The 25,527-nt window shown below is 43.2% G+C and overlaps 1 protein-coding gene and 3 pseudogenes across 1 annotated transcript; 1 reads left to right on the top strand and 3 right to left on the bottom strand.

Annotated features, from left to right (window-relative positions):
- Window positions 1–2,633: 2,633 nt before the first annotated feature.
- Window positions 2,634–3,839, bottom strand: LOC149099312 (uncharacterized; annotated as a pseudogene).
- Window positions 3,840–4,655: 816 nt separating this feature from the next.
- LOC149099311 (uncharacterized) lies at window positions 4,656–5,512 on the bottom strand (annotated as a pseudogene).
- Window positions 5,513–9,920: 4,408 nt separating this feature from the next.
- On the bottom strand, window positions 9,921–13,013 carry LOC149099310 (uncharacterized; annotated as a pseudogene).
- Window positions 13,014–19,211: 6,198 nt separating this feature from the next.
- On the top strand, window positions 19,212–19,942 carry LOC149099309 (uncharacterized). The gene has a single exon (XM_089278428.1). It carries the CDS (start codon window positions 19,218–19,220, stop codon window positions 19,692–19,694), a length of 477 nt encoding a protein of 158 aa, XP_089134554.1. The 5' UTR covers window positions 19,212–19,217; the 3' UTR covers window positions 19,695–19,942.
- Window positions 19,943–25,527: the final 5,585 nt, after the last annotated feature.

Raw genomic sequence — 25,527 nt, 5'->3', positions numbered from 1 at the left:
TTTCTTTTGATAACAAGAGTAGGCACATCGCTACCCGCCGCTACGAGTGAAACGTGTGAGACCATGTTGGGCGGGAAGCGATGAGAAGCAGCCAATTATTCGGAGGCCTGGGAACATTACAAATTATGCGAGCGCACAATAGAAGTTATCGATACTCAAAGCAAATGTCGAATCCGTAATTGACACTCCTAATCAAGACAACGAACATCCCTGACCTTTTCACGCGGGAGTCCCCTCCCCCTTCCCGGGCCTTTAATACTGACATGCTTTTCTCTTTCACTCAGGAAACATGACAATTTTGCACCCAAGTTTCATGTGATGTAAGAGTTTCTAATGCCTCCGCTTGGTGAAAGAATATGAAACTGTGGTACAGTACCAGTCCTGAAAAAAAGGACTCTCCTATGCAGATCTCCTACGTAGATGTTCAGTTAATGTATTATTTCTCTGCAGGTTAGCTAGGTGAAGACCAGAAACAGCATGGCAGCTCTTGTATTAATCAAGGTAAAACATTTCACTAAAAGGGAGTGCTAATTCTCAAAAAAGTTATAATCCCATTAATCAAGAAACAAGCTAGCTGCAAATACATCTGGGCAGTCTCTGACAAACTATTTCACAATGACTCGTCAATTGTGTGTCTCGTAGGACAATTATTTTTGATAGGAGAACTTCTGTAATTTGCAAAATCAGCTAACAACGCAAGTGAAAATAAATGAAAATAACAGCTGTAGCACATTTGTAGGAGCCAAGCGCCTGGCCAAGCGCTCATCATATTTATTGCGCGAACCTGGGCCTCAAAGCAGAACGCTGTTCAAAGGTGGCAATGAGATAAACAAATCAAAATCTATCAATGAAAACCTTTTTAACACTCCTACTGCATTTCTAAAAGGTTCATTTTATCAGTTATTGCTATTCCAAGAGTGTTTGCAGTCCTCGTTCTTTCTTTCTCCTCCACAGACTTTCCTTTGCCCCCCACCATCACAGCTTTTACGATGTTCAATGCGTTTTTTAACAGTACTTGCCTAAGTGATGTAAAGTTTTGTGTTGAAGGCAAAATTGTTCCAGCCCATAAGTTGTTGTTGGCGGGAAAAAGTCTAGTTTTCAATGTGATGTTTGGTGGTGAACTGGCTGAACAAGAACATATCAATCTCCCTGACTGCGAATATGAAGGTATGCTTGAGTTTTCGCATTTCCTGTACACCGAGAAAGTTTACTTGAGTGGCATAAACGTGATGCACAAGTTTTGTATCTGGTTGAGAAGTACATGGTTCCTAGCCTCACCAAGAGATGTAGCAGCTTTCCAAATTTAAATTTAGACACATCAAATGTGTTTTCCGTCTTGGAGCACGCAGATTTCTTTTCAAATGATCATCTTGCCAGTGACTGCTGGTATTCTGTGGACAAAAATGCAAAAGGCGTTTTGTCCAGTGGCGAGTTTCTCGCTATTGAGCAATCTGTTCTTGAAAACGTTGTTGCAAGAGATGTTGAACGTTGAAGAAGTGGTTTTGTTTAAGGCTGTTGATTGCTGAGTCATAAAGGAATGCGATAATTTTTGTTTTTATTTCACAGCACAACCAAGTAAAGGAGGAGCATGCAAGAAATTTAACTATTTACAAATATTAATAAAATCACTAAAATAATGAAAAATGAAGACAAATTGTGACATATATTACAGTATTTTTAACAGTGACAGAAAACTTTGAAAATAAAAAAATATTTCTTCTTATATAATGGTATTGACAAAGAATCACAAGTTGTTTCACATAAACATAAAAAAGACCAATAAATAATTGCGGGACTACAGCCTGATCCAGGGGTCCCGCCTCTCTGCCACTTTCCCGTATACATCTGTATTTACAATAAAGCAAAATAACTAACAACACTGTGAAAATAAATATTGCTGGTAAAAAATAAGCTATACACTAAGACATTCTTCTTTCCTTGTTCTTTTTTCTTCTTTCTTTTTTTGTCTTCTTTTTTCTTTTATTTCCTTTTTTTAATTTTTCTTCATGGCTTGCATTTTTCTTATCTGTTGTTTCTTCTCTCTTAGCCTTCAGTTTGTAGAAAATAATCTAAGTGATAAAAGTGTTGACTAGCCTGCACGACTCCTGCCGTTCGCAGATGAAACGAGATCCTTTCTGTAGGGCCGTCACACCCTGATATAATTGGTCTACCAACAGGTGTTGGTTTGTGAATCTTTGTAAGTGTGTAAAACACTGGTATTCACGGAGGGTTGGGCGTAAGGGAGAGCCATTTAGCCGTCATTTCGTCTATGTGGCCTTGTAGTAGTGATCAAATCAATTGATGACCTTTTTTGGCTGTGGTGTCAACCATAGGTTTGTCTAGGGGTCAGTAGTTATGTATATCATCAAGTTGGACTAGACCCTTGTTAAGTTTATTTGTTCTGTTCATTATGACGGTTGTGGTACCCTTATCGGCTTTCTTCAGTACAATGTTCTTGTCATGTGATAGTTCTTTGAGAGCATTTTGCTCTTCGTGTGACAGGTTGTCTTTCGGCCTGTTCAGTTTGATATTAGCAACGTCAAATTTGACTTCTTCTAGAAAGGGGGTCCCCGTCTGACTTGACGTGGAAAGGATGAGGTTTTTTATTGTAACCGTGAAATATGTACTTAAGGTGCATTCTGGCAAAATGACTGAAATCATTGAGTAGCTGGTGCCTGATAATGTTTTCTCTTGTCAGGGGAGCAGGAATGAATTTCAAAGCTCTGGATAGCAGGGTAATTTGCTCATTTGTCAGCCGTGTATTTGACAGGTTTTTGATATATTGTTTGCGTGACTCAATGTTGTTTTGAAAGTGTTTTTACTCTGATTTTTCTCCGCTCTAATCTTTTCCGGCTTTTAACTGCTTTGTTATCTGTGTTGTTTCTTTTCCCTTCCTCCCTTATTTCTAAAGGGTCAGATAAGACAACAGGATAAAATTCACTTTTTTTATTCGTTGCTTGTGATCTCATTTGTTCCAGCAATATATCGACCTCTCTGATCTTGGCTTTCAACACTTCGGCTAGCTTGTTGTCTTTCTTATCTTCGTTCACATTTCTATTTCTAGCCGTCATTTTGCGGGAAGACTGGTTGGTTTCATGGAAACTTCTGCAAGACTTAGCTTGTTCGAGCTTGCTGTACTTATTCTTAAGCCTTTCTACATGCCAGCGGTGAAATTTCACTAGGGTCCCTACAAGAGCCTGTTCGGCTTTCTTTCTAATGGAGTTAATGTCTTTCTCAAAGTCCTTGTCAGGCGCGATGTTCGCCCGTGCATTGTATCTCAAAGTCTTGGGGCATGAGCCCTTCTCCAGGTGAGTATTCAGCAGACTGATAGAGTAATTGGAGCTGTCAATCTTGTCCTGGATGGAGTTTAGCTCTTCTTCGTGTAATGATCTCTTTCTATCGGAGCTGCCAGTAGTTTTAGCGGACTTTGGTGGTATTTCTCTTTGGCGCTTTCTGCCTCTGTCGTTGCTCGTCATGTCAGAGCGTACAGGGTCTTTGGTTTTGTGCTCGGGCTTCTTTGGCTCGTTCGTTGTCTCCTTCTTACACTCTTGTCTTTGAGCATTTGGGACACTGTCATTACTAGAACCGACATCTTCGTAAGACATCGGTGTCCATTCTGGTATCCTCCGTGGCAGGATCTGTCTCTTTGGTCGATAAAAGACCATCAGCAGTAAGTTTGGTCGCTGCCATTTCACAAGAGTATTGCTGAGGCGAGACTGCAGTTTCGATTCTAAAAGAATCTCGTCAGTTGCCACTGATGGTTCTGTGAGCAGTCAGAGTAGATTATGCTGTTTTGAGTTTATATATCCCCACTGACCATTATTCAGATCGAAAAATGCCGCCAGTTTTTCTATTGGTTCCTGAAATGAACCAATGAGTTCTCTAGGAGCTCAGCCATTGGCATGAAGAGATTTTCGATCCAGATGTCAGTTAAGGTCTGTGTGTTTTGGTTCTGGAAGAAGGCTAGCGTTTAGCTTCCCAGATATGATTGCTAATGTTCAGACTAGGGTATTTTCTCTGAGAGCCATATATGTTCTTTGAAAATGTAGGTCTTCTGCTCTAAAAAGATCTTAAAGCCTTTAGTGAACGTGGAAAGCATAGTAATCTCATGCGAAGCAGGATGGGGCATGTCCATTAATAGTCAAACTGAGTGATAAAAGTGTTGACAAGCCTGCACGACTCCTGCCGTTCCCAGATCAATAAGTTATAAAGCCTTCGTAGCTTAGCTTTAACTAGGATGTCTTTTAGGGATTTTCCCTTGCAATACGAGATGATGGGGGGCTCCTTAAAGATTTCTCTCAGTAGCGGGGCGCTTATTCAAAGGGGGCATTTATTCGTGGGGGGACGCTAATTTGAGGATTTACGGTATGTTTGAAAAGTATGGGAATATTGCAAAAGAGTCTTACTGTCATCAAAATTGCATGTTAAGTGTATGTTTAAGCTAAAAAAATCAATGTAAATCTACCTCGTTTTCTCATCCCTCTGTGGCAAAATTACCTGGCATAGTCAATCAAATCCAATCGAACTCAATCAAACTCAATTCATTGATTGAGTTCGATTTAGTTTGGCAATCAAACCTAATCGAACTCACAAAAATAATTGGACAATCAAACTAAATCGAACTTTTGATTTCTCAATTCTTGATTTTTTTAAAATTTGAATCAACAAATTTTTAGAAACGGATTTCACTAAAAAAGTTAATGTTAAAAAGCAACGATGTTTCGACCGCTTGACGGTCATTTTCAAGTTGAAAAGTAAAAGTTTTGCAGGCGCCCAAATATATACAATTGAGTATAAGAATGCTAACGAGACACTGACTAAAACTCTAAAATATTTACATAGAAACAATACAAGAAAATTGCAGCATGAGTAATAAAAATGTTAAGGTGATAAAAACGATTTAAAAATAAAATAATTAAAACAATTAAGTAAATAGCTTCGCGCGGATCAAGTCACTCTGTTCAATTTTGGTTGAAGTTTACGAATAAAAAGCATTTCAAAAATCAAACAGTCAAGTTTACTCTGACATTCTTTCAAAGTCCTGAAATTGCTTCCAATGGTCTCTGGATCCTTTCCGTGCTCATCCTTCATGTGGCTGCCGATTGTTGATTGCTTATGTTCCTCCACACGTTGATGTAGGTGTCGACTCGTGAAGCTGACACAGTCTGCATCGCACAGACCACACTTGTAATAATAAACAACGTTTTGTTGATTCACAATTGGAGGTTTATGTTCCTTTGGTTTGAATTGTCCTTTGATCTTCTGACTTGTGTAAACAGGCTGGACAACGGCATCAATCGTTTGACAGATCACTGATTTGGTGTCTTACCACATTCGCTGATTTCTGGTCTTTGAACAGTAAGACAATTCTGATGGGAACATCTTGTTCATCGGTTACTTGTTGTTTAGAACACACATTCTCAGTAACTTTCATTTCAATAAAATGTCTGATGGTGTTCTCTACGAGGGTTTTGGGATAATGCAGGTGAGCAAAAACCATTTTAAGACGCATCCTTACTGCGCATGCAAATTCACACGCCACGTCATGCATCGAGCGTGCACGCTAAGTGATACAATGAACAATGATAGGGCAGATGGCCATTGCTATAACTTTTCCTGGATTTAACAATCTTGGACATTCAGTGACCTATTTTTCATTTGATGAATCATTTTCTCTACCGAGTTTCTATGTCTAGCAAAAAAATGAAAATCTATCAATTAGAAGTCTGATTTTTTTGGAAAATGCACCATCGAATTCCGCTCTTTTTTGCTTATCATTTATCTGTGCGGCAGTTTCAAATGCTTCTTGGGGGTTTAAGTATTGTGAAAAAGTTGGCAACATTTAGAATATTAGTTTACGCAACAGACCCACTTCTACAAAATGTGAGTAAGATTGTTTACCTTTGTTGACTCACCGATATTTTTAACTATAAACCCCTGTAGACCATGCTGAATTACATGAGACAATTTTTCAAAATCATGGTACTTTTCTGCACGCTTTATCTCTGAAACAAAGTCCGTGACCCCCAATTTTTGTGCATTTCTGATACAAGTAGCTCATAATCTGACTGCAGTAAAAATTTAAAAAATCCATTGACTGGAAAATTTGTGCACGAAACTCGTTAAAAGTCTCTTGCAAAACTTTGCTGCATTAAAAGTCCGAAGCCATGATCAGGACATGCGCAAACAAAGGGAAAGGAATGTGCCCTTGGTTTTAGCACATGTTCCTGGGGATGAAGATTGCGTGACGAGCCCAAAGACGGTCTGCGCAGGAGGCTAGCATTTGAAAATAGGCCTGTGCACATCCACCCCTCCCTCAAAAAAATCAACATAAGATAGTTTGAAATATTTGCTTGTGGATTTAATAGCCAACAAATTTAAACTTAATGAATTGGTAGTTATATTTATTGATCGAAGGGAGCCAGCACTGGCACTGGTTCTCAAAATGCAAATTGCTCTCTTTTCAGAAAGAAGCAACAGAGAACTGTTTTTATAAAGTGGGAGAACTTTATTCTACTGTAGATCACTTACAGCGCCTACTTCAGCATTCTTATGTAAACTTTGTAATTTCTGCACACGTCATAAAAATAGCATTAATAAATAGTATTATGTCCTGCGCAAGCTTTCTCCTAACTTGTGCAACTTTCAAGTTAACTCACATTTACAGTACATAATTTTAATGGAAAGCAATTTCTTTTCGTTTTAACCTATTCAAAGTAAGCAGAGGAAGTTGGAACCAGATGCTAAACAAAGTACCATTCATGAGATGATGCTTTGTTAAGGTATCTTATTAAAAACTTGACCTTGTCTTGGTTGGTTTTTGAAAATAATATGTAGCACATCTTAAACGACATTCCTCTGTTCAGAAAGATATTAAGCTTTTGCGATCATGGCAAGAGATCGGTATGAACGAAATGAAAACGGGTCTCTACCATACTTTCAATGGTGAAATTTCATCGTTTCATTCAACGCAAATATTATAAAAGTAAAAGATTAGCCGAAATTTAATGAAAACAAAATGATGCCCGTCCAGGAATCAAACTTTATCCTTTTTGGGACGCGTGATTCATGCGCAACAAGGTGTGCTCGTGACTGAGCTAAGCTATCAAGCACACCGAACAATTTTTTCTGTGAATCCTCTACACCAGCACAGTGATGACTGAGCTCCTTTGAAGTGGACCCCCTATTAAGCGGACACCGTCTATTATTAAGTGGACACCAGCTTCAGTCCTTAAATTTTCTTCCCACATGTACTGGGGCAGACCAGAAAGGGAAAAATCGGTTCATCTACTTTACATAAACATCTCTTCTGTGATCTAAATTATACACCATAAAATCCCTACGATTGTTTGGATTTCTTTCTTTTTCTTGTTCTGCCCACCACTGCAACAGCATGTCTTAAATCAAGACAAACTCTCATATTTGTGGGACATACTACAACTAGTATGCTACTTACGCTTGTGCAATACTGCAAATTGGGTATATGATGGACATGATGAATTTTGCGAGATCAAGTAATTTCACTTTGATAAAAAAATTAAACACTGGAATACTACGAAAAAAACCTAAAAAATATAGGATACAAACCCCGGACACAAAATTACTAAAATCCTGAATGCATGAAAAATCCTAAACGCTGGATTAATTGAACCTGGAACACAAAATTACTAAATTCCAAGAATACTTAAGAAACCCTAAAAACGGATTGTAAAGACCTGTACTTCTGGGAATACTAAATCACAATGCTGTCGTCAATATTAAACTTCATGATTTTTTTTACGTGAAGTTTAGTCACCATTGAGCTGCAGTCTATAGTATTATTTAAAGTTTACATTATAACATTACATTATTGGCCAAAGTTCCGGGAATGTACTGTGACTTGAACACAAGAACGTCACAAAAAGCAAAGACTTTTGTCAAGGTAGCTGGGATTGTATGTTATGTTTGTAATTTTTGTGGTACTCTGAACACACGCTTCCTGTGCAGATGTTCTTTGCTCTCTGCAGCCAAGCTAGATAAAGACCAGAAAAAGTGTAGTGGCTCTTGTAATTAAAACAAAACCTTTCACCAATAGAGAGTGCTAATAGACAAGAAAGTGGTAATCCCATTGATCAAGAGACTCAATTCGCTCTGACAAACTGTAGCCTGCATAGCAGGCGTTAAACAGGTAAAGGCAAAGCGCAAATGGAAGGAGGGGGACTTTCCCTGTTTTATGCCTGCAACGTACGCTAACAAACCGACACGCAGTGGGCTGGTATTAAACTCAATAGTTCAGTTATTGCTGATGCAGTGTTCGCTCCCCTGTGGTGCTGCTTGTCCAAAATCAAAGGTTCCCTGAGCCAGCTCATGGATGAATAGTTGACTTCTGCCTCTATGGCAAAACGAGTCTTTGTGCAAAACTATTCGTATGAAAATGCATGTCACCTGCAGGTTTGTTCTCTTGAAAATCAACTCATTTTCATATGAAATGTTTTGCATGAGCATTCGTTCTAAAAAAGAGGCAAACAGCAACTCCGAAGTGAAAGTAAAGTCTGCATATGAACCAAGTGTCCCATCAGGTTGGCACTTATCCCGGTTTCTGTAGCATGAAGCGACTAGGAGTATTTCTACCACCCCTAGATGGGATGCTAGTCAATTGCAGGGTTACCCCGCAATATTAAATTTGCCAGTACTTATTTATACACCAGAGTGGAATGAGGCACAGTGAGAGTTAATTGTCTTGCTCAAGAACACAATAAAATGTTCCCAGCCAGGGTGCGAGGCCAGACTGCTCGAAATAGAAAAGAAATACAAAAATCAAATAACACATTGTTTACACAGACAGCTTATAAATTCTAAAATGAATAATAATTAATTTTCATTGGAATTGGACCATTGTTATCATATTAACTTGTACATGATGTAGTGTCAAAGAATAACAACAGTCTGTTTCAAAATAAAATCACTAAATGAGAGTTCACCATATTTATCAGTCAGTCCAAAATTGACAATATAATTACGTATATGAGTCAGAAGTGCATTTTGGGTCAAGGTAAATTGGTTATGGTCCTTGTTCAGTTAACATTATGAAACAGCTGTATAACAATGATTACTGATAAGTTAATAAAGATGGGGAATTTTAAGCTCGGTAATGAAATGTGAAGGTGAATTAATCAACATGACACGAGCGTGGGACAAAGAAAAATTCTGAGTCCCCGACAGGAATCGAACCCATGACCTCCCGAACACCAGGCGGGCGCTCTATCCACTGAGCTACCAGAACTCATGGAGAGCAAGGTCAGTTAACTGAGTTCATATATGATAGGTGTCCTGCATACTGCTAGGATCAACGCTATCAAATTCATCGTGAGTAGTGATAAGTTAATAAAGATGGGGAATTTTAAGCTCGGTAATGAAATGTGAAGGTGAATTAATCAACATGACACGAGCGTGGGACAAAGAAAAATTCTGAGTCCCCGACAGGAATCGAACCCATGACCTCCCGAACACCGGACGGACGCTCTATCCACTGAGCTACGAGAACTCCTGGAGAGCTCAGTGGATAGAGCACCTCCTCTCCATGGACATAGTTCTATAGAAAAAAAAACACCTTATAAACTGTCAATAAAAACATTCCGTTCCCTTCCCTTCAGGTTCATGATTGAAACAAAACTGTCTGAAATCATTCTTAAAATATTGAAGGAAATACTTATTTTTTCTATAGATTTCCTGTTTACCTGCAAGCTACAATCAAATTGTTTATGTTTGACTTAACTTAAAGTAAACAAGATTTTGTCAATGTCCATGTCTCACTTAAGTGAAATTGGGCAAAATACTCTTGGCAGTCCTGGCATTCTCCAGTTGATTGTCTAAAATAAATTTCAAACTCACGTATTGTAATTTTTGCACAATAGTAAATCATTGTTGTGAAGGTGAATTAATCAACATGATACGTCTGCGAAGTCAGTGACGAGACGAAAGCCACCCGATGACTTTTTGACCAGGAACGACGGGTTAAGATACTCGACAGAAACATCAATGTCTTCGGGGCGACGGAACACGCCAAGATTTTCCAATTCATCGAACTTGTGCTGGAGCTCGACAAGTTTATTGCGACCTTTACGCTGAGGAGGCTCTACCAGGCCCATATTTACTTTTGCCTGAAGGGGACCAAAGGCGCCATTGTAGCCGGTAATTGCTGGATCAAACACGGAGTCGTACTGGACCAAAAGGTTACGGAACTTGGTTGTGATGTCTGGAGGGAGGAGGTTGTCGGGGTCTAGTGCCACGCCCTGGGAGTACTTTGACTCTGAAACTGGAACTGAACACAACTTGTGGTACGGAAGGTTGTCAACTGGGTTGGAAGACTGATCTTGAGTAGACGGACAGAAGACAGGGTTGACCTGGCAAAAGTGTTCATTTCATTTCAGGACATAAGGCCTATCTGAGAGGTTAGGAATATGCACTCTACCAGCGACGCTTGTGATGAGACAGGGAGGTGGCCACATGTCGACGACTTTGGCCAAACGGGTGTTAGTGGTGTCAAATCAAGGCTCTAGAGCATACTCAGCATCAGGTAAGGAATCTTCTGGGAGAACTATTTCTATAAAGTTGCCAGGCCAGACAGTGGTTGAGAGGGTGCACGCAGTACTTGTGCACGGCGGACAGCATTGTGAGTCGGAGGATGGTTGACAGATCCGTAGGTGAAGATGGTACCATCCCCAAGGATGACCTGGCATTTGGCAGGACGAATGGTTATGTCATTCGCTTCCATGAAGGGAGTACCAGCCAAGACATCTACGTCCAGATTCTCCACAACAAGACCTTCAAATTGAAACGAATGACTCCCATGGGTGAGGCTCAGGCGAGTTTCCCCCAGGACTTTCAAAGGAGAGGAGCCATCCGCTTGATGAGCTGACTGTGAACTGTGCCAAATCCCTGCACCGAGCCTCTGTACAGCAGAGAGCCTGATCATGTTACCTGTGGCACCGCTGTCAATGATGACTCTAGCCTGATGATGGCCGAAAAACGTGTCAATGTACGGAGACTGACGAAAGAGGACCCTCCTGGATGCATCAGACGTAAATGGATCACTCTGCTCGACCAGATTCTGATGACTCGGCAGGTCAAGATTACTTGACAAAAGGTCTAAGTCAACGCTGTCGTCATCCAGGATTGAAACAATCTGAGCTTTCAGAAGGTACAAACGGTCCTGTTCAGGAAGGAACCCACATTCGCTTAAAAAGTGGCTGTGAGAAGTGCGGCCAGCTTGTTTACAGAGGGGGAATTCTTTCACCTTTTGAGAGGAGCGTCTCGGGAACCTCGCAGACGACTTACTGTAGGTCGGTGTACCCCTCCGAAAAGAGGACTTCTGAGTGGCAAATGAGGCTCCTGTACGCATGACTTTTGTGTCTTCAGCAGAACAGATTTCATCAAGGAGTGAGTCCAGTGCCTGGGAGATCTCAGGCTTTAAGGACGCCAAAGTACGAGACCGAAGTTCAGTTCAATATCGTTGTTTAACAAGTTTAGGTAAAGCAGGGTTAATCAATCTCAGCCACATTAAAATAACAAAATTCTCTAACGTCGGTGACAATTCCTCTTCCTCCTCAAGAACAGAACCGTGGTGGAGCAGGGTGTGAGGTTTAATTAAACTGTCCTCCACAAAAGCCATAAGACGCTGGAAAAGATCTTCCGGGTGCTCATCGAGGTTCAAATGAATGTCATCCAGGTCTAAAAAGTGACCCCCAGTAGTCTGGAATCCGAAATAAAGTCTAATTGTCTGCCATATGTCCCCAATACAAGTAGAATTCTTGACAATCGTATTACGAGAGATAATTGGGCAATAATTTGCAATCTGGCCTAGCATGAGTTCGAGCATGTTTACCTTTTGGGTAGCAGTATGCCTTCAAGCAGCTGGAACCGACTGCCCATCATCAGTGTAACCGCGTAACGGGCTCGCCCTAGTCTTTTTCAGCCACGACAACCCTTCGCCCAAAAATGGCGCGAAATTGGCGTCCAGAGACAAGGTGTAGAGAAGATTTTGTTTCCAACTCTCAAAGGAGGTTAAAGTTTCGTTCTTTGAGAGGCACCACTGCTTGGGGGCTCTGTTAGAAGACATCGCAGCTTACGGAACAAGATGATATCGACAACCGACTCTTGGCTGCTTGGGAATCCCGACGAATCTGTCGATAAAGTGCGTTGGATCTGACGGGAACATGACAATTCGAATCTTTATCGCTGCCACCACGCCAGTAGTCTAAATGGACACACACTAGGCCCCGACAAACTGTAAGCTTTATCTTTAATGCAAGCGAAATCTCCCCGTAATGAGATCTAGATACAACCAAGATGGCGGACGAATGAAGACTGATCGCGCGGGCTTTTATACAACAATGAACGCCACTGAACGACCGACTACAGCGGAGTGCTGCTGGACAACCAGCCTACTGGCGGTGTGCGTACAAAATAAAACAGTAAAGAAACAATGAAACCAAAACCTAACAAGAACCTAAGCTTACCTTAGACTACACCATGAGAGAAGGCAAGTGGAAACCATCAAATTCTCTTGCCAAGAAAAAAAAAGCTAATCAGGATCTCACTTTCTGGCTCTGTCTTCCCAGGTGTCTTGTATCAATTCTTTGACCTCACCGATAGTGCTGTTGTGAACGATACATGACCACAGTCATAAATACATCTACCAGCTTGGACAAAAACAATATTTAGCAGGGGAGGTAGGGGAAAATTGTTTAATCCAGGTTTAATGAATAAATTAGTTAGAATGGAGTGAGTGAGTGAGTGCCATCGGACTGCCTCCTAAGCTCATGGATGTTACATAACATCCATGAGCAAAAATGGTAATTAAGTTGTTCTTTGCGGTAGGTACTATGTACGGGGAAAAAGAACAACCTTTGCTACGATTGCTACAATAAAAACATTTACCACTATCTGGGATACCCAATTTATGACGTCCATGAGTACAACCGAGCCTTTATTAAATTTCATGAGGCATAAGAAAACATCATCAAGCTCGCGACAGCGTCACAAAAAAAAACGAAAAAAGGGGGAGAAAAAATTTTTTAACCAGTCGAGCGCCAAAATTTTACTCAGCGGTGAAGATATAACCTTCGTTCGAAGCAAAGTTTTGTTTTGAAATCTGCGAGTTGCGTGACATTTTTCTCAGAAAGACTGGAACCAAATATTCCCCAGGCCCCTTGGACGAGCGGTACTGAAAAACATGGAGGACAACTCAAGATTTTTTTGTTTGGGCCGAAAATAACGAACCAGAACAGAATTTACCAAAAAATACGCTCAGGCAACGTGCTTAAAGTTATTTTTTTCAGCACAGAAGCTGCCGAAGTGAAGCGAGCAGGAGGAAACGAGAAAATAGCAAGATTCGATCGCTCGTAACATGAAATATGCTTGAACAAGGGACTCAATCGGTTTCCTCTGCTTCTCACATGGCCTCAACGACTTGATATGTTACCTGTCTGACCTCTTTCTGCCAAACGGGTGTAGAAAGTTCCTGAAAATAAAGCAAATAGCGTGGAACAGCACAATCATTTTGGCCTTCAGAAGTGCTGTTGTGATATAATTTATTCAGCCAACCTCTAAATATAGCTCAAGCATGACATCATCTCGCCTCCCAAAAGCACATGCGTATGTGTGAAAACCTGCGAAATTTAGGCAAAGGACAGAGAAGCAACACCACAAGTGATAGGAGAGGCGACTGGATCAATGTATATAGCTTGAGTATTATACAATTTATCAGCGAGCAAATGATGGTGCTTTTGCATGTGAGGGTGGCCACCTCTGATTCCTAATACAGCACGTACAGGCGCTTGTCAGGGGTATGGGGCGAGACCGTCCACAGTGACAACCCCGGGTGAACCCGCCCAGGCCCAGTGGAGACTGGGGGGTGCTCAGAGGACCCTCGGGACCTCAAACCTCGTCCAGAGGTAAAACAGGACAGCTGCCTTGTCAGCGGTGCGAAAAAGTCCTAGCCCGGGGCTAGGCAAAAGAACAGCCAACGAGCACCCCCCGACAGGGTTTTTGCCCTTTTGTGTGACCTGTCACGCATGAAGGTAATGTGGTGTAACGCAATCATCGGTTTTTAACAAGACTAAGAGATAGTTTCGTGTTTTTTCGCTCAAAATTTAGTTCAAATCTGCGGTTTAATCCGCAAGTTTTTTTCTATATTCTTCCCGAACCTGTGCCCAAACCTGGTTTCTTATTTCTTCGACATCTGGCTGGATTGGACTTGTCTGTATTTGCATGAAGTTCAATCGTAAAGCTTCTTTAAGCTGGCGATATTTCTGCATTTCACGTGTGATAAGTTGAAACTCCGTGTCAGAAACGCGATTATCAGTAAGAGCCTGTGAGACGGCGAGGTTTATCGAGTCATGTTATGCAATAGCCAGAGAATGGATTCTCGAGTGCTTATTAACTTTGCGTTCAAGCTTCTTGTTGACAATGGACAAGCCAGTGGAAACTGCGCCAGATAAAGCCGCTATCCCGGCGACAGGGGCACCGACAACAATTCCAACACCTGTGAGTGATGTTGCAACAGCCCTGGAAGACAGAACTGCCGTGAAGGTGCCAAGGCCAACCAGGGAATAGTGAAGCGCTTTCTGGGTTTTTTTGTATTTTTTCAACATGAGCCTGTAATGCTCGACCTCAGCAGATATTTCTTTTTCAATTCTACTTATCTCAGTTAGTCAGAAATTCTCGCCATTTGTCGTTTCGAGAAGGCTTGCATAGAGTCTTCTTTCATTCTCGGCAGGCAGCGCGCTTGGTGGCAACAGATTTGCCGAAGACATTGCGTATCTATAGAAATTTAATTTAACTCTAATTCAAAAAGAGGGAAGCCCTTGAAATCAAAGAGTTTGCCATTTTCATCTTTGCCACTAATAGTAATACTATTTATGAACTCGTCTGTAGAGCAGTCTCGCAAAACCTGTTGCGGAGAACCCTGGTAGCTTACCTTTTCATAAGGCTTCCCTTTCACATCAAACAAGGCTAATACATCTGACCTTTTGCCATTGAACAGATTCCGTTCTGTGTCGATCAAATTATAATGAATAAAATATGTCGTTGGATACGTAAGCCGTTTTACGAATGTTATAAGATCCAACTTTCGCCCAATACCAAGCAAATTGGCTAAATCGTGATCAAGTTCAATCGGTTTTGCCCCAAAATTTCTGATCACAAGCTGGCCAACAGGCTGATTTATTTCTGTTTCCAACTGTTTATAGTGATATTTGTCGAACAGACCGTCTATTTGTTTTGCCATGCTTTCTAAATTATAATTCCCCGGGGTTATTTCACTAACTGACAAAGCTCTATCTTTGTTTTTATCTCCCAAGGAGCCTGAACCTTCTTTTTTCAAAGTGTCCCAGCTGTTGTACGAACTGCAAGAAATGAGTTTCATGAAATGTACTTTCGGTATCGGCTCTTCAAAAGATATTGTCCCTCTGTTCTGTTGCTTGACAATAGTGAGAACAACCATTTTATATTCAACTAATAAAATAGTGTTCAAATAAGATGGCTAATTTGTGGAATGGTCCTGCTTTAAAAAAAGCGGAGACGGCAAAGAAAAAGGCGTGGACAAACTTTTTAAACCACCTCCCCAAAGCGGACAAAAGTTGGTTCGTTTCACAAGGAAGCGTCAACGAGAAAAATAACGTGACCGCGGAGGTGTTTTTCGAAGAAAGCAAAGACTATATTGGAGCGCCGAAATGAAAGAAGCGCTAGGTTTGGGAGACAGCGGTGGTTTTCCTTATCAATTGTCGCTGCTTGGTTAAAAAATTTCCCTGCCCATCCCTGCGGTACCTTTTGATGGCAAAGCGCCAAGCTTGAAAAAATATTCAACGACGCAATCCAAATCCACGTCACGCCTGACCAATATTTCACAACAAAATTCCGAGAAATATTTCAAGAAACCAAACTCAGGCACACTTCTGCAGCCGAATCAAAACACTGGTTAGGAGGGCCTAACATGAAATATTGGCCGCAACAGCTTAACTTCGCGGTTTTCTACATGATACAAGGTTGCGGAGTTTCTTGTGAAATCTTTGACAGCGGGATGAATCTCCCCCTGCAGATAAGAGCTTTCTACAAATTCCGCGTCTATTTCACGGTCAGGCGCATTTTGTACCAGCTAGGAGGTATTCAGGGCGTGAGCGCTTTGCCCGGCGATCCGCCATTCAGCCAAATGAACAATCATGATGTTGCTTCGTACAAAAGGCTATGCAGCGAGTTCGACATTGACACCTCTAGCGATTTTCGCTTCACGCACGGGCCAAACCACGGTCTGGGAAGCGTTTACATCTATGTGAGCGGCACGTCGAAAACTGACTACCTTTACCCGGGATGGAACAAATTCAGTGATGAAGGCGGCAAAGCTGTTCAAGGAAACCTGATTTATTACATCAACCCAGGGGCCGCTTCTGATACCCAATCGGACTGGTTCGCGTCAAACACAGCATCAGGTTTGACACAGGTGGGCTTGTTCAGAATCAACCAGTCATTGAGGCTTTCGATTACTGCATCCTGGGCACACAAGTCAACATCCGCAGTAGCATTCTCGGTTCGGGTGGTTGAGGGAGAGAAGCCCAAAGCAAGTTCCTGGTGCTGATGGAAAGCACGATCACAGCCAGACCTGGCCACGAGTGTGCAAAGGTACCAGCTTGTGGTGGATCAAGCGAAGGTTAGGCTCAATCTCGCTGTTGCACCCATGGCCTGGCTTATGCCTGCACAAATGATAATCAATACTGCAAGCACGATCGGTTACAACAAGCTGAAACAGGCGGTCTCCGGGATGAAACTGGGAGTGAACAACGAGGTAAATCCAGACACAAAAAAAGCTGGGCTCAAACTCATGGCAGGCGGCCCATCAAAGATTAACCCTCCCAACAGCCATCCGTCCAACCCGATACACAAAGCCACAACAGCCGAATCAAGGAAACCAGCTTCGTCCGAAACTCAACAAGCACAGGTGCAAAAAATAGAGCCCGAGACTCCAGAGAAAACATCGCAACACAAAATAAACAAAACAGCTGTCATTGTCGCTGTAGTAGGATTATCGGCTTTGCTGTTCATGGCTTGGGGGTAAAGTTAACGCTGCTTAAGAAATTGTTCTAACAAAAAGGCCACCACGGCGAGAATAAGCAGCCAGGTGTGCTTGGCCAGAAACCTGACGACTTGGCCGGCGGCTTTGAAAAGAAAGCTCACAATCGAGCCAATCAGCCTGGGCAGTATGGAAACAAGTTTTTTGCCGAGCTCTTTTAGCCCATTTCCCAAAGCCTTACCGGTGGCGTTCAAACCTCTGGTGAGGACCCCAATGACAGCGCCGATTGTGGTCCCGGCAGCAATAAATATTGCCATTAGCGTCAGTTCCTTTACGACCATGTGATGCATGACAAAGGTGGCCTTCAAAAGAGACACTGACAAGTGATCAACATAAAAGTCGACGCCTAAAGAAGGTCGCTAAAAGCCCTCCTCCTCCTGTTTGTTGAGCCGTATACTGCTGGCGACAGAGATTCAGAAAAATTCATCTTCCCGGATCTGACGAAAGTCAGCGTCACGGTCAACGGCACGCCAAACATGCTTTACAACAACGGCATCGAAGGCAAGGACATGTGGGAAGAGGCCTGCAACTTGTTTGTGAAAGAAAGAAATAAAATGGAGCACATGGATATGTGAAAGTTTTACACCGGTGATAAGTTCGGGCTTGTGATTAATAGCGCTCCATGGCTGACGAAGAAATGCACGGCAGCGGCATGCAGATTGTAAACAGTATGGACGGTGTCCAGCTGGAAATTGAGCGGAAAGCCAAAGGCTCGGGCAATGTGAAATGACACGTATTCATCATTGCCGACTTCCAGTTCAACCTTATGGACAGACAGCTGGAATCTGTACAGAATTGAATATGAACATGGACCCCAGCAAGACACCCTTCACCGCTCTCATTGTGGGGCCAACAAATTCAGGTAAATCGAGGTTTGGTTGACCAGCTCTACGGCCCTTTCCGCTTCAAGTTCAACTACATCATGCTCATCTGCCCGACGTTCATGCACAACAAGACCTACCACCGGCTTAACGAAAACGATCCAAGAATGGATGCGATAGTCCGCGAGCAGCACGACGTGGAAAAGTGGTTGAAGTTCGTGAGATGGCTTTTCCTGGGCACCAACATGCTCATAATCCTCGATGACTGCGCAGCCTCCAAAGACATGAAAGGGCACACTGGCGAGCTGGTGAATCTCGCCTTTTCTGCCCGCCATATGGGCATCAGTGTTTGGGCGTTGACCCAGAAGATGACCGGCATAACAGCTTCCTTCCGGGAGAATGTAGCGGTGATCGTCCTCTTTTACACCCCCTCGGCCAAGATAACAAAAGCCATCTTTGATGATTACGCCGGCGAGCTCTCCCCGGATGAGTACAAAGGTCTGGTTTCAAAGCTGAAAGAGCAAAAGTTCTCTTATCTTGTGTTCTCGCTTCGCTACCCCTACGGGGTAAAGTTATCTGAGTAAAAAAATTAAAGTTGTATATAGCCTTGCACAATGGCTGGTGAAGAGGCCACGTTAGCAGAAGTTATGAACCTTCTTGAAACCGAGCCCGAGCCGTCAAGTGGACCCACAGGTGGCCTTGTTCCAACCGCCCCCAGACCTGACATTCCTGCTCTTCGTGAGCAGCTGGCCATGCTGGTGTCCACAGGCAAAGCCAAAGAGGCCATCAGAGTGCAGCTAACCCACGAGCAGGTGAAGCGCCTGAGCGACAAAGAGGTTGAGAAATTCACCAAACGCTACAAGACGTACGTGGGCTCAAAGACAACAGAAAGCCTGATCGACAGCTTCATTTTTCTTGCAAACAAAGTGGTCGGAATGGCAGTTAAAATCAAAGACATCGACACTTACCAAAAAGAACTCAGAAATGACTACATCTTGAACAAAGAGCTCTCCAATCTGGCTGGCAACCTTGCTTTTAAGTGCGGCCAGTTTCTTGCCGCGGCCAACGCGGCACTGATCACCACAAAACATATTGATTTTAGTCCACAGTTGCCGGAGCAGAGCCATCCTTCTCGTGATGAATACAGATATCCGCTTGAGGGCATTGATGAAGTACCCGGCTCAGCAACTGCAAAATAACTGGGCAGCATTCATCAACAACTGCTGAGGGCTTGCTGACAAGTTTAAACAATTAAACTTTTTTCATTTGCTTAGAATACGGTTCGTCTCAGAATGTCTACTGAACAATCTGAGAGCGCACCTCAGGTCGAGACCGAGACAGCACCCGCCGGCGATATCACACAGCAAGCGACAACTCCGACTCCAACTACACAGCGCGTAAAAAATCCAAAGCGTGTGGCTGCTGGAAAAATGGTTGCTGAAAGAACGCGGCTGGCCCGGGAGCAACAAAAAAAAGCGGCGGAGGTTTATCACGCGGAAAATAAGGCGAAAGCCGCCACAGCTGCTCCTGAACCAGCCCCGACTACAGAAGAAGGCAAAAGCCCAAAGCGCAGCGGTGAAAAAAATAGTGCCCTCAGCACCACCCAATGGCTTGCTGTTGGCAGCATAGTCATTTCACTGATTGGGAGTTATTACAAACGGGAAGAGCTCAAGGCAATGGCCAAGCCCGTGTTTGACAAAATTAAAATGCCGGAGCCCGCGCCTGAGCCCACGCATGTTGAGCCAGAACCTGCTCGCGCGACACATTGAAAAGGATTTTAAAAAATGATTTGAACTTTTGTACACCCAAAAGTATATCACGATGTTGAACCCATCCATTGCGCATCTTCTCATCTCTACAGCCACAATTGGCGGAATTTCGGTATTATGGCTCAAATTTACCGCAAAAGCTATCAAAAAGGTGGCGCAACTTACCAACAAAATGTTTGCTGATAAGGGCGAAGAAGAAAGAAAAAGACAAAGAAAAATAGAAGTAGAGGTAAGAAGACTATCAAAAATACTAAGAAGAGAAGAAGAAGAAGCCGCGGGAAAGACAGATTAAATTTGTTTTAAACTTTCGTTCTTTACTTATGTCAAACGCGCCATGTCTGACAACAAGCTTGTCAGGGCCGTCATTGAGGCCGCAACTCTCATGGGATTAGCTGTGGGCATCGGCTGGGCTGCAAAAAAGGTTGTGAAAGAGAATTACACTTCCGATCCCAGCAACAGCCCGATGAATTATGTGAAGTTCACTGCCGTCATAGCGCCAGCATTTTGCTCAAACAGTACCTTGAGGACCAAAAAATCCTTCCCACCAGCATTTGAAATTTGTTTTGAACAAAAAGTCTCTTATATTGCACAATGGCAAGTATTGCAAGCGTGGACGTTTTTGAGATCTGCGAGAGAAGATGAAAAGAGCTACGACGAAGCACTCAAGGAGTTTCTTGAGCTTTTCAAGCATTCACTTCTCAACCACGCCTGGATCGAGGCAAACGTGAATAGAAAGGAAAATGCGGAGTTTTTGAAAGATTGTCAAGTGCGAGCCGCCGAGGTGTATCAAAACGCCAAAGACAAATAAAATGAGCCCAAAGACCTTCTCGACTGGATTGCGAAGAACTTGGTACTATTCAAGGAAAACAGGAATAACTTAGAGTTATGATTTGAAAAAAGCTTCCGATAATATATAACTATGGCGAGCATCGCGATTATGGTTGGTGGGGCTGTGTTGAACGCCACAGCTTTTATCGGAGGCAATTATCTGGCGAGGGCGCTTGGCGGGGGCGACAAAGCTGCACTTGAAGAAAAAAAGTGCCACAAAGCTCTCGAAGATTATCAAGCTGCTTACGCCAAATACACGCGAGACCGAACACAACTTCTTGATTGGATCGCGACCAACGCGCAAACAAGGGAGCAGGCCAAGCAGAACTTCACCAACACCGACTATGCCTTCAAACTCTACAACCAGGCGTATCCTGACAAACAGGTGGTACCCCTCAAAGAGCCCGAATTCTCAGATTTCTACCAACCAAGCGAGCAGCAGAAAAAGGGTGAACGCATGCTCGTGGGCGTCGGGGTGCTCGCTCTGGGGTATGCGGCCTTCCGGTTCCTTTAAACTTTTTTACTCCTTACTTATATAGACGCCAAACTTGCAAAGATATACTATGGCCCCGGGCGCTAGTGGAAAGGAATCGCCGCGATCAAAAACTTAGCCGAGGCCGCCAAGGTACCAAGGTACCTGAAGAAACCGGAAAAAAGTGGCTGATTAGGCAAGCGCTCTGGCAGATATTCCTCCCCATGCCGAAGCGAATTCCTCGGCCGAAATTCGATGTTCCCACACCCAACAAGGTCCATCAGGCGGACCTTCTTTTTCTGCCACACGACAAGCTCCCTCACGGCCGTAAAGTTTACAAATACGTTCTGACCATTGTCGACGTGGCCAGCCACTACAAAGAGGCCGAACCCCTGACTTCGAAAAATTCTGATGAGGTTGCCCAGGCCTTTCAGAAGATTTACAAGCGCTCGCCTCTTGAATGGCCCGAAATGCTGCAGGTTGACCCCGGGTGCGAATTCATGGGCGCTGTCACACAAGAGATGGACAAGCACAAAATGTATATCCGGCGCAGGCACATTGACATTCACCACAACCAGGCCATTGTTGAACGTTTCAACCGCACCCTGGCTGAGCGGTTGTTCGGCCACCAGTACGCCGTGGAAATGCTACTCCCTGAGGGCAAGCGGTCCACTGCCTGGGCGAAAAGACTTCCTGAAGTTGTTTCAGCTTTGAACAATGAGGTCACAAGCCTTATCGGCAAGAAATCTGCCGTCGCCATCAAAGAAAAATCTGTTTATGCAAGGCCATTGATACCTTACACGAGGCCTGTTGGGAAAAACAAAAAAATACTCCCCTCTCTTGTCCAAGTTCATTATCTCTACCAGCCTGGTGAGCTTGAAGGGGGCGTGAAAAGAGCCACAGACCCTATCTGGTCTTTGAAGGTTTACAACATTGAAAGGTCTTTCACCAAACCGGATCAACCCGTTCTCTACTATCTGCGTGACAGTCCCAAGCGCGGCTTCGTGCGTGAAGAGCTGCTGGTTGTCCCTCCAAACACACAATTACCCCCAGAGCAACTTTGAAACTTCAGCTTCCAAATCTCTAAGTTCATCATCTGTTAATGTAGGCAATATATCCATGCTGGTGTACCCCTAAGCTTTTGTATGGATACCATCATCACCTATTAATCGCTTTGAATCGAACGGTGAAAGCGAAATTTTGTTAAGATGCATGCCATAGATCTCATGCCCCTCACTTCGAAGAATGTTCATTCCATGCCATTGCTGCTTCGCACCGAAAAGCGTTTCCTTGTACTGTTCATTCGTTATTTGTTTCTTGACAACGCTCTTTTTTACGCCCTTTGCTTTTTTGATATTTTTTTCGTCCGACTTCAAGATAGAGTACATTTTCAGTCTCAGACCAACATACTGTGCAATGGGGGTTTCTGCACATTCGTCTTTCATCTTGCCGAAGACCTTTTTGTTGGTGTTTGAGTGGAGTGGATGCTCCTTCGGGTAGTCGCTCGTGTCGTAAAGGTCAATGTTGTTTTTCATGTCTTCGTAGACGTCTTCTGTTTCGATCACGACAAGAAGGCTGTCGGTGTCTGTGTATAGCAGCTTGCACTTTGAGCCGTTTTGTTTTTTTAGCTCGTAAAAGAAGTCGTACATCAGGATCTTGCTGTTGTCAAGGATCGTCATCCCCGTGTAGACCGGCTTGTTGAGAAGCAGCTTGCTTTTTCACATGTCGATTCCTGCCATGTCGTTTGAAAATAAAACATGCCTTGAGTACAAAGGGCTGGCGATCAATTTCCTTATTTTGTCCGTCTCGTTGCTGCGCACTATTTTGATGTCAACGCGGTTACGCAGGTTTCCATGGTTTTGCCGAAAACGAAGTTGTTCATGAGCTTGTAAAAGTTCTTTTCGAAGTCGCTCTTCGCTTTCTTCCTGAACTCTGTGTTCATCCGGATGTACGGCTCCATCCAGCATTCTTGTTCGAACTCCAACACCCTGTGCAAGTGCTTCAGTTTCATGCCCTGCTTCAGATAAAATTGCAAGTTTCTGTAATGCACGATGTAGTTCTTTTTGTCATGAAGCGTTAGCAGCAGCTTCTTGCTGTTGGGGGGTTTCAGATCCAGGTCTTTCATCAACCCCTTTTGGTAGTCCGACATCCACTCCTTTTTTACGGTGTTTTTCTCCGGCACCAGGGGATAGCTGTTGTGCTCCTCGTGAAGTTCTGGCGAGTATGCAAGATCGACCTTGAGAATGCACCCCTTCTTCGTGTTTTCTTTCATACTAAGAATCTCCTCCTCTGTGGGCATGACGTTTTTCCACTTAAAACCTCTTATCGGAAGGGCGTTGCACATTGCCCATCCGTAAAGGTTGTTTTCGTCAAGATACATGAGGTATTTTTTTGGCTTGCCAGGGTTGTAGCCTAGTACTTGCGGGTTGTTCGCTTTTGCGTACCTGTTGCTTACCATGGAGATTCCGCCCCGCATATCCCATTCCATGAAGAGATGCATTTGATAGTCTGTGAAGAGCTCAAGCTCGACCCCCGTCCTTTTCAGGAGCGCGTCCCAGGAAAGGCCTGGCGATGTGTAATAATGTGCTGGATCTAACCCATACTGCTTGAGGCACAGGTTTCGGAAGTTCTCAAAAACATCCGCCAGCAGCGCGATGTCCATTTTCACGTAAAGATCGTGATAATCGCCCAGCGTTTTGCATCCAAAAGCCTCCCAGACAGCCTGCGCATGCACGTACTCTTCGTTAGTTATGTGCTCGTCGTTCAGCTTGCTGTAAAACTTCTCTTTGTCCGGAAGCCTTGTCTCGCTAAATCTTTTCCATGAGTCCATGTACTCGTTAAGGGTAGATCCCTTTTTTGTAAAGCAGGTTGCTGCCTTTTGAAATTGTTGATGTTATTTTCAATGACTCCTTTGCTGTTAACAATAAAGATTAGCGAAAAAACTGAGCAACGACGTTTCGGTGTCATCCTGGCACCATTTTCAAGTTAAAAAATATTTGTGCGAAAAGTAAACTAATTTATACCAATGGTAGAGGTGCGAAATTGAATAAATTAAGATTAAGATAGCTGTTCAATGTTCATGTTCATTCCAATGAGGTGTCAAACACTGGTAATGAGTTCAGTGTCTGTTCAAAGCCGTCATCTTTACAAGCGCATTGAGGAACACCGATTTACCGCCATCGGAAAACACCTTCAAAATGAACACCGAGTTGATACAGTTGGTGACCTGACTAACAACTTTAAGATCCTAAAGAAATGTCAGGGAAAGTTCGATTGCTTGATCCACGAAATGTTGTGGATTCGCAAGAAGAAACCGAGCCTTAACACACAGTCAGACTCCATTCGCGCAAAAGTATTTGTTTAGGCTTTGAACAGACACTCAACTCATTACCAGTGTTTGACACCTCATTGGAATGAACATGAACATTGAACAGCTATCTTAATCTTAATTTATTCAATTTCGCACCTCTACCATTGGTATAAATTAGTTTACTTTTCGCACAAATATTTTTTAACTTGAAAATGGTGCCAGGATGACACCGAAACGTCGTTGCTCAGTTTTTTCGCTAATCTTTATTGTTAACTGTATTTCCAAATTTAATCCTTTGCTGTTGCACTTACAAGTGAATCAAGGCTTCCTTGCAAAAAGTTCAAGCTGTCGATGAAACGCAGACCTCCGACCGAAAATGTGATGTATTTCTCCATGTTGTTGGCGACACATTTCACCTCTTTCTGCAGCTGCGACATCGCTTGTATTAAATGGTGCGCATCGTAGCCCCTCAGGTTGTGGAATACAACTGGTATTTGGTCCGTCTTGGGGTTTATTCGCAATTTCTTATTGCATTCGGCGTGCGCGGCTCCACGGTACCTGCCTGTTATGTGGCAATGGTCCTTTACCGTGTCTCTGAAGTTTTTCTGAAGTAAAGGGTTTCCACAGTACTTACAGTTTTCCTGCGATTTTGCTTCCAACTGGTCTTTTTCGTCTTCCAGCCTGTTAAGCCTTTGAACACCCCATTTCTGCTCTTTCTGTGCCATGTAAAAACATTTTTTGTGGCCTTGTCCCCAATAACTCCATTTTTTACCTTCATGCGCTTCTTCAACGTTACAGACAGGCAAAGAATCCACAAATTCGTCTTTTATCAGAGCTTTGTTGCAAATGTAGCAATCTGTTGTTTTTTTGAAATTTTGCCAGTCCTTCCACGTCACGACAATCGGTTCCAGGGTGGCCAAACTCTCTCTTATTTTCTCCTCTTCCCGCAGAATGTCACTTAAAAACTTCCCCACCGCATTTTCGCCCCTGTACACATTTGAACCTACCACTTTACCTTCGCTTCTCACGACAATGTAAGAGTAACCGCATGCCTCGTGCCTTTTGGTCTTCTCCGTGTAGCTTGTTTGCATTCACCCACGCTCACAGCCCAGAATCTTTCTGACAAGAGCCTCAAAGTCCGAGTAAATAGCGTAGTGCATCTTCATCTGTTTTTTGTAGTTTTGGAAGGAAAGGATGTTTTCCCCCTCTTCCGGCATCTCAAT

Source organism: Orbicella faveolata, unplaced genomic scaffold, assembly GCF_042242905.1.
Source record: "Orbicella faveolata isolate gen_17 unplaced genomic scaffold, um_ofav_v1 contig_46, whole genome shotgun sequence".
Lineage (NCBI taxonomy): Eukaryota > Metazoa > Cnidaria > Anthozoa > Scleractinia > Merulinidae > Orbicella > Orbicella faveolata.
Note: the sequence above shows the minus strand (reverse complement) of the source record. Positions and strands in the feature narration are given on the sequence as shown.